At 47.7% G+C, this 13450-nt stretch overlaps 5 protein-coding genes across 5 annotated transcripts; 1 reads left to right on the forward strand and 4 right to left on the reverse strand.

Moving 5' to 3' along the window:
• Positions 1-280: 280 nt before the first annotated feature.
• On the reverse strand, positions 281-3929 carry MCYG_02440 (ubiquitin-protein ligase E3A; the record flags this gene model as incomplete). Its single annotated transcript, XM_002849460.1, has 3 exons — positions 281-1200; positions 1277-3334; positions 3395-3929. The coding sequence occupies 3 exons, from the start codon at positions 3927-3929 to the stop codon at positions 281-283; spliced, it is 3513 nt and encodes a 1170-aa protein (XP_002849506.1).
• A 785-nt stretch (positions 3930-4714) lies between these two features.
• Positions 4715-5865, reverse strand: MCYG_02441 (60S ribosomal protein L15; the record flags this gene model as incomplete). Its single annotated transcript, XM_002849461.1, has 5 exons — positions 4715-5013; positions 5086-5312; positions 5369-5525; positions 5577-5702; positions 5779-5865. 5 exons carry the CDS (start codon positions 5863-5865, stop codon positions 4873-4875), a joined length of 738 nt encoding a protein of 245 aa, XP_002849507.1.
• Positions 5866-6261: 396 nt separating this feature from the next.
• Positions 6262-7381, reverse strand: MCYG_02442 (conserved hypothetical protein; the record flags this gene model as incomplete). Its single annotated transcript, XM_002849462.1, has 4 exons — positions 6262-6829; positions 6907-7041; positions 7119-7305; positions 7360-7381. The coding sequence occupies 4 exons, from the start codon at positions 7379-7381 to the stop codon at positions 6262-6264; spliced, it is 912 nt and encodes a 303-aa protein (XP_002849508.1).
• A 394-nt stretch (positions 7382-7775) lies between these two features.
• MCYG_02443 (pre-mRNA-processing factor 17) lies at positions 7776-9572 on the forward strand (the record flags this gene model as incomplete). The annotated part of the gene is made up of 2 exons (XM_002849463.1): positions 7776-7892; positions 7965-9572. 2 exons carry the CDS (start codon positions 7776-7778, stop codon positions 9570-9572), a joined length of 1725 nt encoding a protein of 574 aa, XP_002849509.1.
• Positions 9573-10013: 441 nt separating this feature from the next.
• On the reverse strand, positions 10014-13385 carry MCYG_02444 (EF hand domain-containing protein; the record flags this gene model as incomplete). The annotated part of the gene is made up of 1 exon (XM_002849464.1): positions 10014-13385. The coding sequence occupies one exon, from the start codon at positions 13383-13385 to the stop codon at positions 10014-10016; it is 3372 nt and encodes a 1123-aa protein (XP_002849510.1).
• Positions 13386-13450: the final 65 nt, after the last annotated feature.

Raw genomic sequence — 13450 nt, forward strand, 5'->3', positions numbered from 1 at the left:
ATGTAAGCCATTGGCCTCTTGTTGTCTACGTATACTTCGGACACAGGTGCGTACATATATATGAATGATGCCTTTTGAGGGATGCCGGCACCAAAAGGCATATAACTTGCCCAAGTCAATGCACAACGAAATGGGAAACCATGACAAAGGAAGACATCTGGGGGAAGAATGGAGGGTGGAAGAAATGCAAAGGTTTCATATGACACCGCGAAGGTGGAAGTAAGACTGAATGATGTGAACTTGAATCACACAAAACCACAGATACGTGAAGCCCAACGGATTATTGCAGCCCAAAGCCTTCACTCTCAGCTACCGCTCGCCAGAGTTTCTCCTCCAACTTCCTTCGCGTTTTATATCGATACAATCCAAGCGCATTGAAGCATGTCCTCGCTGTTGGAAATCTTTCTGAGTCTGGGCCTAGGCACATCAGCCTAATGACGAGGTTGACGGCTCCCATGGCGGGAAGTCTGTCACTGCCCGTGATGAAGCCGAGTATCTTACGTTGATCTTTGGCTGAGATACTTTCAAAGAATTCCCAAAACCAATTCACGACTGGCTCACGGTCAGGCGAGGAGGTGGGCCAATGCTCATACATTGCCACCCCTCGAAGGGATTGAATATCAAGCGGCTCCTCTGAGCCACGGATCAGGAGCTCGATTTCTTCGGGTTTAAACAGGTGGAGTGCATTTCCTCCGCATACTGTAAAGAAGCCGCGTCGGAACGGTTCGAACTGACGGGACACCGCCCCATCGATGATATAACGCACATAGAGGTCCACAAATTCGCGTCGGTTGTCATTCGTCACTTGTTTCTTCTCCCCTCCAGGGCACAATGGGATCTGGATCATCTCACCATAGCGCTCAACCTGGATTACAAAGTCTTGACAGAATGTTTCAGTTACATCACCGTCATATTCTAGGAGCTGTCGCAGGCCCTTCGCTAACGCGGGCCGGAGTTCGGCCAAATCATCTAAGTTAGGCTTGAATGGCTGAGGTGGAGAGGATAATGTAGGTGCGATGTTTGATGGTGAATACGCCAGAAGCTTCCGGAACGCAAATGGAGGCAACGCAACATCAAGGATGGTCGAGTTATATATCGCTAATCCTAGGACCACGCCCACAAGAAAAAATTGTTCCGAGGATTCGAAACAGTATGGGTTAAAATAGCAATACTGAGAATCTTCATCGTAAAGGAAAAGACCTACGAAAACGACGTCAGTTAAGTTCTAATACTACCCTCAACATGTAGATTTCATCGGGGGGATTCAAGGTCTTACCATGGAGGGGGTCGAAAACCTCTCTCACCAAAAGAAGGAACCACTCCTTACGTAGGCCTCCAGCATCGATGCCTTCCTCGCCTGCGAATTCTATTCGTAACCCCTTTTTGATATCTTCCTCACCAGATCCTATAACAGCGCTTACACTTTGTAAACTATCCTCGACCAAACAGTCCCTTCGCACTTTCAGTACAAGATACTGACTTACTCCTCTCCGACCAAGAATGGTGTCGAAAAAGGCTTCCCTTGCCTTAGCCTCCATCTGTCGACGGGCGTCATGCTCCATAATCTGTATCTTGGCCCATATGCTTAACAAAAATGAATATTGACAGAAGGAAAACTTTCCAATGCGGGATTCCCATGCCTCAAAATCTAGAATAAGGTCAGCATAATCCAGTCGCGCATTATAGAAACAGCTTATAGCAAGCTTATTCAGGCGATTGTCATTCAAATTTGAGCTTAATGGGCCATCTTTTGAACTGGAGCCAGGTTCAGGTTTTCGGCCGTTTCGCAAGCCGTTTGCTTTGAAGAGAAGGGCCATGACACGAGCAGCAGCACGAATTTGCCAATCGTCTGCATAACTCACTAACTTGCTTTCACCTGTCGGTGATTTTGCAGGGTTGTCTTGTAGGGCAGTGTGCAACTGTGCAGGTGTAACAGTCCCGGGCGCAGAGAAGGTAGGGACATATCTTCCCAGATTAACTCCGTGCTCAGCTCTAGTTAACTGCCTTTTGTTACATTTACCCAGCCGAAAAGTCACAAAGCCGTTGACAATCTCCACCAGTCGTTGGAAATGGCTTGACAAGAGCCTGGAGAACCATACAACAAGGGATCGGTGACATTCGTTGGATAAATTAGATATCAACCCGAATAGCCTCTTTAAGACCGAATATCTGAGGTTTGACAGCTCTTCTATGCCCGGAGGGGGGTGTAGACGGCCTTTTTCAGGGGAAGAGCTGCTATATGGCGAGGTGGATAAGCCTTGTGATCTTGGATGGCCATGATTTCCTCCCATGGAAGGCGAAGTTCCAGAAGGGGTTCTAGGGACAGAATTGGAGGAGTATAAAAGCGGGTTTTCGAGCAATATCAGTAAGAACCGGGTATCATCCGGACTTACAAGCGGCCGCTTTGGTCGCTGGAGTAATTTTTCCGTAGCTCGTAGTAACGTCTTCCGAACAGTAAACCGTGATTCCATTATTACTTCATTCAGTTGTGCCATAATTGCTACATCCTTAGCTGTAGGTGTGTTGGGTTCATTTGTAGCATCTCCGACACTAGGTATGTCCAGAACCATTCTGTTCCATGATTCGCCAGCGTGGATAACAAGGTGGTACCATTCCAAGAGCTCTGGCCAGTTAATCCGAGGTGATCTTGAATTAGTGAAGCTGGCTTTAGCTCCGTATATTTTCGATGATGGACCATCGGTTGCTGACTTGAGTTTCGGAGACCTTCGATTTTCAGCCCACCAGGACCCATTTTCTGCAATGTTCCCTAGTAGGATGGTCTTTTCATCGAGATTAGGAACTGTGTGGTCGGCAGGAACAGGTGGCTGCGCTGCGTTTGATATACTCATGGATGGTTGGGAGCCCTCACTCGCTGCTCGAAAATAGCGAGTCCTTCCGGTTAAAAATGAATTATTAAGAGCCTCACAGCCATCAAAGCAAGTTGTGATGTATTGTTCTAAATCGTGAAATACGGCAGTCGTTCCTCTAAAATCTGCGCTGGCGTCTATCCGTCTGTGATCCACGCGATGAGCAGGAGAGCCTAGCCGTTCGTTGCGTTTATCATAGACAGACTCTTCGGGACGTCCCTTTTTCACAGTGTTGGAGTCCCCGGGGTTTATGGTCACATTAGGAGCTAACAGGGAGGGTTCATTCATATCGACCTTGCTACCCCCAGAAGGGGTTACGCTCTGGTTATATGAGTTGGCATTATCTCTCCTAGTAGGGCTGTAGTTTGCCTTTTTCCGTACCTGGCGGACCCTATGCTCTCCAAGATGAGTGGAAAGGTATGAAACAAGACAATGGTCAATAATATTTTGTGTTTCTTCAATGGTAACTGTAAGACATATGTTAGAAAAAAGACATTTAGAATGTTCCAATCTTGTAAGCCACTCACCTTTGATTTGAGGCTGAATATCAGGCCGTAGCTTTTCCTCCGGTTTGCCACGCCGTGATCTGCTACTATGGTAGGGCTCCAGATCATTCATTGTCGCGCATTTTCCACACCGAAACCCCTTTTTAGTGTAGGGGAATGAGTTGGTGTGATCGCATGTCATGCATTTGCGTTTCCGATATTCCTCCGTATAACCGTCGGAGCCACCGCGCTTCTGTGGGCTGCAAGAGCGAGCGTTTGTAATGATGGTGTGTAATCCATCGTCGCCATCTGTAGACTCGTCGAAGTCTATGAGATCACCCGTCCCACCATGGCCCCCTCTCCTTTTCCCTGCAAAGAAAGTCGGAAATGGATTGCTGGTAGACCGAAAATGGCCACGAACCGGAATAGCCCGTGACTGTGCTGTAGACGGGCTTGGAGGGAACAATAAGGAGGTCGATGGTAGCTGGGAGGCCGTATGGCCGTCGGTGGCGGGAGGACTGGTATTCGAAGGCTTGTTGCCGTTATGGGTGAAACGAGATACCCATGTAGGGGCCATTATCCCAACTCGAGGCTCAAGACACAATATAGGCGCACGTAAAACACTTCAGGAGGCTTCGACGAGGCAGTTTGAGGCCGGCGATCTGCTTTTAACAAGCAATATCACTGACAGCTTGTCGTCCGTCCTAATCTGGCGGAAGGTTGGCCAACAGCGAAAACCATCAGCGCATGCGAGGCGCAGGTCCGATGACTTTTTGAGTCGGGTGACAACAAAGAACAAGCTGGTAAGAAAGAGTTATAATATTGCTCGAGAATCGAGATATATAGTGGTTGTCTCAGAGCTGAAACGGAGATCTCTAGTCGCAAAAGGCGTCGAGTAGTTGAGTGCTTCTTCCCGCCGCGTCCCGAGCAACGAGGCAGCAGCAGTTTGGCCAGCAGAAGCAGCATCCTGGGTCTGGCAGCAAGCACTGCCCTTCCTGACGAATCGCTTAACTGCGAGGGCCAACCAAGTTGCGTTCAGCTCAAGCCGCAAGCTTGTAGTGTCTAAGGTTGAGATGAAGCTTGGGAATCAAGGTAGAAAATAACCTAAGGATGCTCGCAAGGTTTATAGTTTACTCAGGAAGTTAACATGCCAACCACGCATATTCTATGTGTGTAGATGGCTATAGAGAGTGATCTGATGAATAGAAGACATGAGAGTAAGGTGGTTAGAGACAGCGTTGGAACATGCTACGGGCAGGCCGGAAAATACGTAGATTCATCAGGTTTGGCGCAAGGTGGAGGACGCTATCGAGGCGAGAGTCCTCTCTCTTTTTTTGGACAGAATTGGGTGGCGCAGGGTTCTTTCATAGCCAGGTATTATATCATTTCTTGCTATGGCATGCATAGATCAACACGACGAGAGTAGTTGCGCATGCTTGGGGAAATAAGGTGGTAGAAGAATTTTGGTAAAACATGACAACAAAACTGAAATCCCGCAAAGCCCAAACCATTCATTACATTTAACGGTATCTCCAGAATTTCTGGGTGTTGAGTCGTTTCCAGGTCTTCCGTCTGCCGGCGGTGGTCTTGTTGTAACCGTGACCCTTGCTGAGGCCACGAGACTTCTTGCCGGTAGCAGTGAGACCACGGGATTCGCGGTGCTAGAGTAAAGGAATTGACAGCGGTTAGCGGTATATTCCATACGGCAAGAAGAGGATTCGGATGAGGTTTACCTTGTGGACAGGGTTGACGATCCAGTTGATGCGAGGATCCTTGCGGATGGCCTTGTGCTGGGGGTCGACGAGGATGATTTCGTAGTATTTGTAGGTGGAATCTTGGTTGATCCAGTAGGAGTTGAGGACGCGCAAATTGGCACATCGCTTGCCAACACGCTCTTCAGCGGTGGACTTGAGGGATCGCTGGTACTTGAGCTGGTTGACACCCTGGTTGGTGGGTTTGCCTAGACTCATATTAGCCACCCATCACCATATCGTACATACTATAGATTGTGCGTACCGTAAGTAGCACCCTTGCGGGCAGTGCGCTTGCGGCCACCACGTCTTACGCGGATGCGGTAGATAACGTAGCCCTGCTTAGCCTTGTATCCGAGGCGGCGGGCCTTGTCCGGACGAGATGGTCGGGAAGCACGGTGGATGACATTGAGTTGACGAAGCTATATTAATGCACTCTCAGCAAAGTTCAACGAGTGTATAGCAAGGCACACTGCAAAATCAACGACAACAGGTGCAGATTTCGTGTGTGTGCCACAGAAATCGAAAAGAGCAAAAAGACACAGATCAAGCGAATTCCTCTCCGGCCATGGTCCTCGTCGGATTGTTGTTTCGACAAACTCGGTCCAGGTCTTTGATGAATCGGTTTCGCTCGCTCTCGGGCTAGGGAAAGGACTGTAGGGTTGTTTTTCTCACCTCCCAGCATCGGACGCGCAGGAGGAAGCGCATCACATCGGACTGCTTCTTCTTCTGAAGTTCTTCCACATACTTGAGGGCACCCATCTGTTTTCGAGACTTGTCAGCTTCTCTCAGGCCAATTCCCTCCCAGCATGACAGACTATTAAACAAGAAAAAGGCCAATTCGGGGGTACGGAATCGCAGACGGGGAGCATCTTACCTTGACGTCGTGGAGTGGTTGGCCTGGTTGTTGCTGTTACTTACCGTCGTTCAGGCGTTGAAGATATCGAAAAAAGTCCATAAAGCAACTTTTTGTGTGGGCGGAAAATGAAAAAAAGTAAGCGAGTGGAAAGTCTTGGTATCACGTGATAAAAGTTGGTGACAGTGAAAAAGCAGAAGCAGAAGATAAAAACTCTTTAAAGTACTAATGAATATCGGTACAAGTTGGAATAAAAGGGGATGGTAGGACGAATGGGGACGACGAGGGGTGATATTTAACCCTCAATGCCCAGGCAAGGCCTTGACAAGCTCCCTCATCCCTTTCTGCAGCTGATGTGCCACAAAGCCCCAGCTTTGAGCTCTCTGGCCATCTTCAGCGCTTTCGTTCAGACCCTCTCTTCCCATTTCGAACATTGCTTGCAGATTGCTATCACTGAGGAATTCTTCTTCCTCTCTATCTCGCAGTTTTCTCTCGCTTGCTTGTCGTGTGTTGCTTTTATTATATACCAATTGCTTTTCTAGCGCCATGGCAGTTGCTTCGGCTCCATGGACAATAAGGCGACGTGCTTCAGCAGTGTCCTTCTCAAACCCTTCCCTTGGATCCTGGGGGAGTTTGATTTCTGATGCATGCGTGCTGATGCTATCCACTCCATTAATCAGAGCCCTGGCAGACTCGAGAAGGCCTTGTGTTTTGAGGTATAGAGGATGGTCACCAGCAGATTGCATGGCGTCTGAAGTGGTGACCTCCGCGAGTCCGGATGAAGTAAGGTCGACCTTGTTCTTTTTGGATGATAGGACCATTTTGACAAGGGAAGAAAACTGGGATTGGAAGTTCTCGACTTCGTTGTGCCTAACATGAATGTGGTTTGTTTCAGAGGCTCGAGTATCAATGCCGTGTTGCCCTCCGTCAAGCGAGCATTCACTTACCATTCATCCTCTTCCTTCTTAACCATATTTCTCAGCCTCCCTTCGTCTATTCTCACCTTCTTTTCCATGTCTTTTGCAAAGGTGTCGTTTCTCTCTGCCTTTTCTATGGCAGCTTGCAGGTTCTTTAACGCATTCCTAAACCATACCAAGGAATTAGACTCCTTACATGGCTAACTTTCCACTGACACTTGGTCGGGAGCACAAGTCCTTACCGGGCGTCATCCAAGCCATTTTGACCATCATCAGACCAATCATCCCCTTCGGATACCCCATACTCGCTTCCGAGTACATCATTTGTACTCTCATGCCTACCCATGCGAGACGTGGATACGCTCTGCTTCAAGTTCGACCTTGGCTTTTTTATGCCAGCCTGGCCGGCATCCCGCATTGAAATGCTCCCTAGCATGGCTCAGTCTCCGCTACTTAGGCATGATTTTCGTCCTTGAAACTCACCAGAGCGTTTAGTCCTGCCCATGGTGTTTATCTCTTAGTTTATTCTCAGTATTATGACTTTATTAAGCTGGTCTTGCAATTGTAAGATCTTTTTGTATATTCATGCAGTTTCTAAGATGTTCAAATAAAATTGGAAGTACAATTAAAGTTATTACCTAGACGGGCCAGGCGGTGTGCTGTATACATTTTCTGCCATAAAACGCTTCTTCTTCTTCACTCTTACAAGTAAGCTGTCGGTCTTCAGATATCCCATAGCACAAGGAGATAGACCACTTCTATCATGCACAGCCGTCGACCAATGAATTGACTGCGATAGCTAGTGATTACATAACCAACTTATTTACGCAGTGCATTTGATAAAACTCTCCCATCACGAATATTTGGAGGTATATCATCTCAAGCTTCCATACTCCATCATGGCGTCGCTACTAGGAACACAGTATGACTCCTCAAGTGATGATGATATGGGCTCTGCACCCATCAAGTCAAACCAGGCACCGGCTGTAGTTGCGGCGCCAGATGTCCCGGTAGAGGTTTGGTCCCCTTCTTACTACTGAACCCCCAGCTCGAGGGACGGTCTGATTCCTTTACTAATACTACTATAGGGCCCGTCACAATTGCATCTAATGCTTAGAAAACCAACTGATACTGCGCTGACATATAATGCAACCTATGATGACCTCACGCGACCTCAAGCCGGACCAGCGAACCCTTTTAAAAATGAAAATTCCGGAGTAAAGAGAAAGAATGTACTCACCGGATACGCCGAAGAAGCCGCAATAAGCGAGGCGACCTTCATCACGCAGCAGCGCACATTTCAGAGTTTAGGTTATACCAAAGATCCAACACAACCAGGAGCTTTTGTAGGAAATATGGAACAGGTGGCGCGGTACGGAGGGAAAGATGTGGTGCAAATGCGACCTTCAAAGGAGGAGAGTGCTTCTATAAGGCGAAAACGACAAAAAAAGGGTGATTCAAGCATTGTTGAAGGGGAAGGGGCGTACCTGGGACCCTGGGCAAAATACGAAGACGACGAGCTAGCTGATAGAGAGGCCGAGGCCCTAGCTGAACTGGGCAGTGATGAAGAATATATCGAAGAAGCTATTGTTCCGCCTAACATGCCGGCAATGGACAAGAAGGCTACGGCCTACCAGGAAGATTTATCTAGCGCAGAAACTACGGAGTTCCATGGCACCGAAGAGCGCGACTATCTGGGACGGACATATATGCATGTGCCCCAGGATCTGGATATCGATCTCAAGAAAGAGTCAGGAAGTGTGAAGAATTACATACCCAAGAAGCTGATACACACCTGGAAGTCGCACACGAAACCAATCACATCGTTGCGCTTCTTCCCAGGTTCTGGCCATCTTCTGCTTTCATCATCTGCAGACTCCAAAGTGAAACTATGGGACGTGTATCATTCACGAGAACTGCTTCGCACATATTCCGGACATGCCAATTCCGTATCCGATACCACTTTTGACCCAACCGGAGCTACTTTCTTATCTGCTTCATATGACCGGCAAATAAAACTTTGGGATACAGAGTACGGAAAATGCATCCAGCGATTTACAACGGGGAAAACACCCCATGTCGTTCGGTTCAATCCAGACCCCGACAATTCTCACGAGTTCCTGGCGGGCATGTCTGATAAAAAAATCGTTCAATTTGATATTCGTACAGGTGCTATTACTCAAGAATACGATCATCATCTTGATGCTGTCAACACTATTACCTTTGTCGATAATAACCGCCGCTTTATTTCCACCTCAGACGATAAATCACTTCGTGCTTGGGAGTACAATATCCCGGTGCCTATCAAATTCATTGCCGAACCACACCTCTACGCTCTTGTCCGTGCAGCTCCTCATCCCAATGGCAAATATGTTGCTTTCCAGTCAGGAGACAATAGTATAGTTGTTTATGGGGCCACAGATAAATTCCGCCAAAACAGAAAGAAACTGTTTAGAGGGCATAACAATGCAGGGTATGCGATTGATGTTTCAATCAGTCCTGATGGCCAATTTGTCACATCCGGCGATAGTGGTGGGTATGTGTGCTTTTGGGATTGGAAGACAGGCAAGATGTGGCATAAAATTAAGGCAGGGGGAAAGGAAGGCTCTGCTGTTACATGTGTGGACTGGCATCCTCAAGAGACTAGTAAAGTTGCCACGGCTGGTTTGGAGGGTGTTATCAAATATTGGGATTAGCTGTAGTATATCATTCAATTCATGTCGGGCATTTGCTGGCGTTTCTTTGGTTCGCTGGGATCGAGTGGTAATAGGAATCCTATCGCCAGACTAGAGCTGGATCACAATACACTTCACTGACTCTGGGTTTAACGTGAAGGTATGGCTATTTATTGACCCTACTTGAAGGTCAATATTTGCGGATATTTGGGTATACAGTTATTGTGACAGCGACTAATTATTATCATGGCTTGGGGTGGTCTAGTAATCCATAGCCTAGTATATAGACAAGCCATCCAGGTTAAAACTCCATGCTAGTTAAAGGGTATCAAGGATATATAAATACAGTGAAAATAAGACGAAGCTAAGTTTGTCTCTAGGGATTGAATGTCACGCAAATGACTCGCTTCGACCGCTCGTCGATCTCAAATATTCCACCTATCATAATATTTATGCCGGTGATCAAAAAGTAGTCATATCGATCCAGCTTGCCACAAAACCAAGTCTTTTCCCCCTTTCTCCCTGCATTCTAAGGGCAAATTCATCAAAGTTTAGCTTGGCTCCCGAACCGCCTCGTTCTTTGGCTTCTTGCTCAGCATGGTTTAACCGAGCCCAGCGGGATAGAATCTTTGGGGATGGTGGTGGTGAGGGAAGAACAGCATTCTTTGCAGATGGGGAAGAAGACGATGATCCTAATGAAGAGCTGGAGTTGCTTCGTGCATGATTTGGTGGAGGAGACTGTTGAAACCGAAGTCGAAGAGGTAATGAGCGGTTGCGAGGCATAGATTGGTGAGTGAGCCGATGATGGGAAGGCCCAGAGGCCGACGTCGACGTAGATGCGGATTCATATATCGGGTGTGGCTCTGCAGAATGTGGTCGCGAAGGGTGATTAGTGCAGCGTGGTATTTCAGTTATATGAGGCAGACGCGTGAGAGCAACTAAGTCTTCCTCGTTTGGTCGATTTTGTGGTAGAGTAGGGTCGGGGAGTTGAGGTGCATTGCTCTCTTGAGATAATGGTGACTCGCCGTCAACCTGGAAAGCCTCACTCTCAGGTGCTAGAGGCAAGTATTCAATTTCCTGATCACTTAAATGTTCCGATACTATACTATCTTCGGGCTGAGACTGATAATTTTGATCAAAGCCATCTTCATCTTGATCAACTTGCTCAAGGAATTCTGGATCAACGGTAAAACCACTCTCATCCAGAAGGTCTTTCAGGGACCTATCACCAGGAACAGACTCTGTATTTTCTTGATCATGATTATCCTGGTTTCTGGTGCTGTAATTATTTGTATCCTTAGATCGATACCTGCCCTCCTGAAACCTTTCAATCTCTTTGGCCCATCGCTTCCGTTCTGCACGAGTGCGATACGCTTCCATAAGAAGATCTTCTTTCGGCTTAAAAATGAGATCCAACAGCTCGTTTAATCCTTGCTGGGTGACCTGATAGAGAATTTCCTTTCCTGCATCCCTCTCAACTTCTGGGATTTCATAGCCACCCCATCGCTCACCTAGTGGGATGCTGCGTGAGGAGGTAGACTGGTTTGAGCGAGTCTCGTATTCGTTATCTGTGACATCATCCTGGAAGCGAACCTTAGAAGATGACCTGGACCTTTGGGTAGGGTTATGCCAATCTGAGTCCTCGTTACATTCTCGATCAGATGTTGCCTCATACTCATCCTCATTCCCATGGTAGATTGGCCGCCCAGTTGTTCCCTCTTCCTCATCAAGGTAAAATGCTCGTCGCCGCCATCTTTCTTCAATACCCTCTCGCCTAATGTTCGACTGATGTTCCGCTTCAGCTGCATTTAGTCGCTCAATAAGGCAGGTTCCAATCCTAGCTCTATCAACAAAGTCTGTAACATCCTCTAGCGGTACATATGCACCTAGGGCGTTGATGATATCCTGACGCTCAACGTGTTCTGCTGGAGGCCAATTCAAAAAGTTCTCGCATGGATATGCATCGCAACAAACAAGGTCATACCCGTCTCCTCTGTGATCAATAAGAGAATCACTTGATAGGGGCCCGTAGAAAGGCCCATGAGGCAGCCTATCTGACCTTGATGGATTTCGCTGGAGAGGGCGATTGGGCCCAAGTGTATCCCTTAGAGCTGCATCTCCTAAAACAATATTTCTATCACCTGTTTCATCACCATCCTCCCTCAGGGGACCCTCGTTATCGATTATCTCCAGATCTCCCTGCAAATTTGTACGTTTGCCTTCACCCGCTCTAGATGGGTCTGGCCCAGGTATGGTTCCAGGAAATGCAGCACTTACAGGCTGGCTTCCTAATATAACATCTCGAGATCCGCTTTCCATGAAATCGTCCTCCATCCCAGATATCATATCCCTAGTTAAATCTCTACTCAAGGTGTAATATGCCCTGAATATTCGCAAGAAATCTTTTCGTTCAACGTAGCCATCTCTGTCTATATCATAAGCCGCAAAAATTCGTTTAAGCCTCTCGTGCATGCTCTTATTACTAAAGCTCGCCAGCCCTTTTAAGAACTCTTCAAATCCTATCAGTCCATCACCGTTCGTATCGTAGAAGGAAAACATCCGATCATAAATAAGGCTCGGGGGCGGAGGACGATTTGGAATAAAACATCTATCAAATGTCTTACGATCAATGGCCAGAGGAAGACCATTGGGCTCATCGGCCCATTCAGTATTTGCAAGGCACCTAAACTGGTCCCACAGCGCATCAACTTCGGTATTTTCAAAGTTAGTTTCCTTTTTAAGTCTCTTTGACACATTTCTGGGGAGAGTCTGGGGAAGCATGTTCGGCTTCCCTGGATATAAAACTGGTTGGACCTGTTTTGCACTTCCCAGAGACGGGGTGGGTATTCGGACTTTGTAAAACAAGTGCGTTAAGATATGGACTTGAGATGCTTCGCAAGCCTCACAGAGGTCATAGTCTATGCAGTTTGCACAGCGATACCTGATTCCTTGGATTGGCATAACACCACAGCTGTTGCATGTTACGCCACGGTGTATGTAGCCATCGCGTCTTGCTTGATCCTCAGCAATATGATAAAGCAAGTTCAATAGATTCTGCCCCTCTCTCGGCGGAGCTGTGTCATTGGTACCGTCTCTCCATGAAAATAGACTCTGATCATCCATGGTGGTGTCCCCTATCTCGGGCTGAGGTGGGAGAGCCTGCTCTGGGGATATATCATTGCCATTCATCATATTCGCACCCTGATCTTCCGGCCGTCCAGGACTCTGCTGTTCCCCAAAGTGTGGATTTTCATTGAACCGCGTAAAGGCATTGTTGACCGCAATCTCTGAGATTCCACGAGACGTGAGCTCGTTGAGCAAATATCTCCATTCTCCGGTAGAGAGAAGAATGACATGCGAGGGTGGGAACTCAGCCATTAGGAACCTCGTAAGAAACTCGTCCTCAATCAGATGGCGCATCAAGTTTGCGCTCTCCAGGTTAGCTCCAACTTCCCGTTGTATGCGCTCTACAGAGGCCAACTGCGAAGGCAAAAGGGGGCATTCCAGGGTGCGGTCAGCATCCACCTGAATGCTGAAATGACCATAGCTTCTGCCCTCTTGTTCACGCTGGGCGAGCGCAAGTGATGGTGCTAGCGGACTGGAGGATTCATACGTTTCTCCGCTGGGTAGAGATATCCCGCCCCGTCTCTGGGAATGTCTTGGGTGCCGCACCGCATTCCGTCTATGGATAGTCTGGGAAGCCCCAGAAGGAGAGAAGAAATATCGATGGAGCTGTGTGAGAGCTAGAGTACCTGCAAATGCGGCGAGGATGAAAAAGGTACGACGATAGGTGAGGGCAGAGGGCCCATCGATAGAGGGAGCGTTTGATGACATTTTCCGACTGGTAGCAGACAGCTAGAAAAACGGAGGCATGGTCGTCATATCTCACAAGAGCGCAT

The sequence above is a fragment of the Microsporum canis genome, genomic scaffold, assembly GCF_000151145.1.
Source record: "Microsporum canis CBS 113480 supercont1.2 genomic scaffold, whole genome shotgun sequence".
In the NCBI taxonomy this organism is placed as follows: Eukaryota; Fungi; Ascomycota; class Eurotiomycetes; order Onygenales; family Arthrodermataceae; genus Microsporum; species Microsporum canis.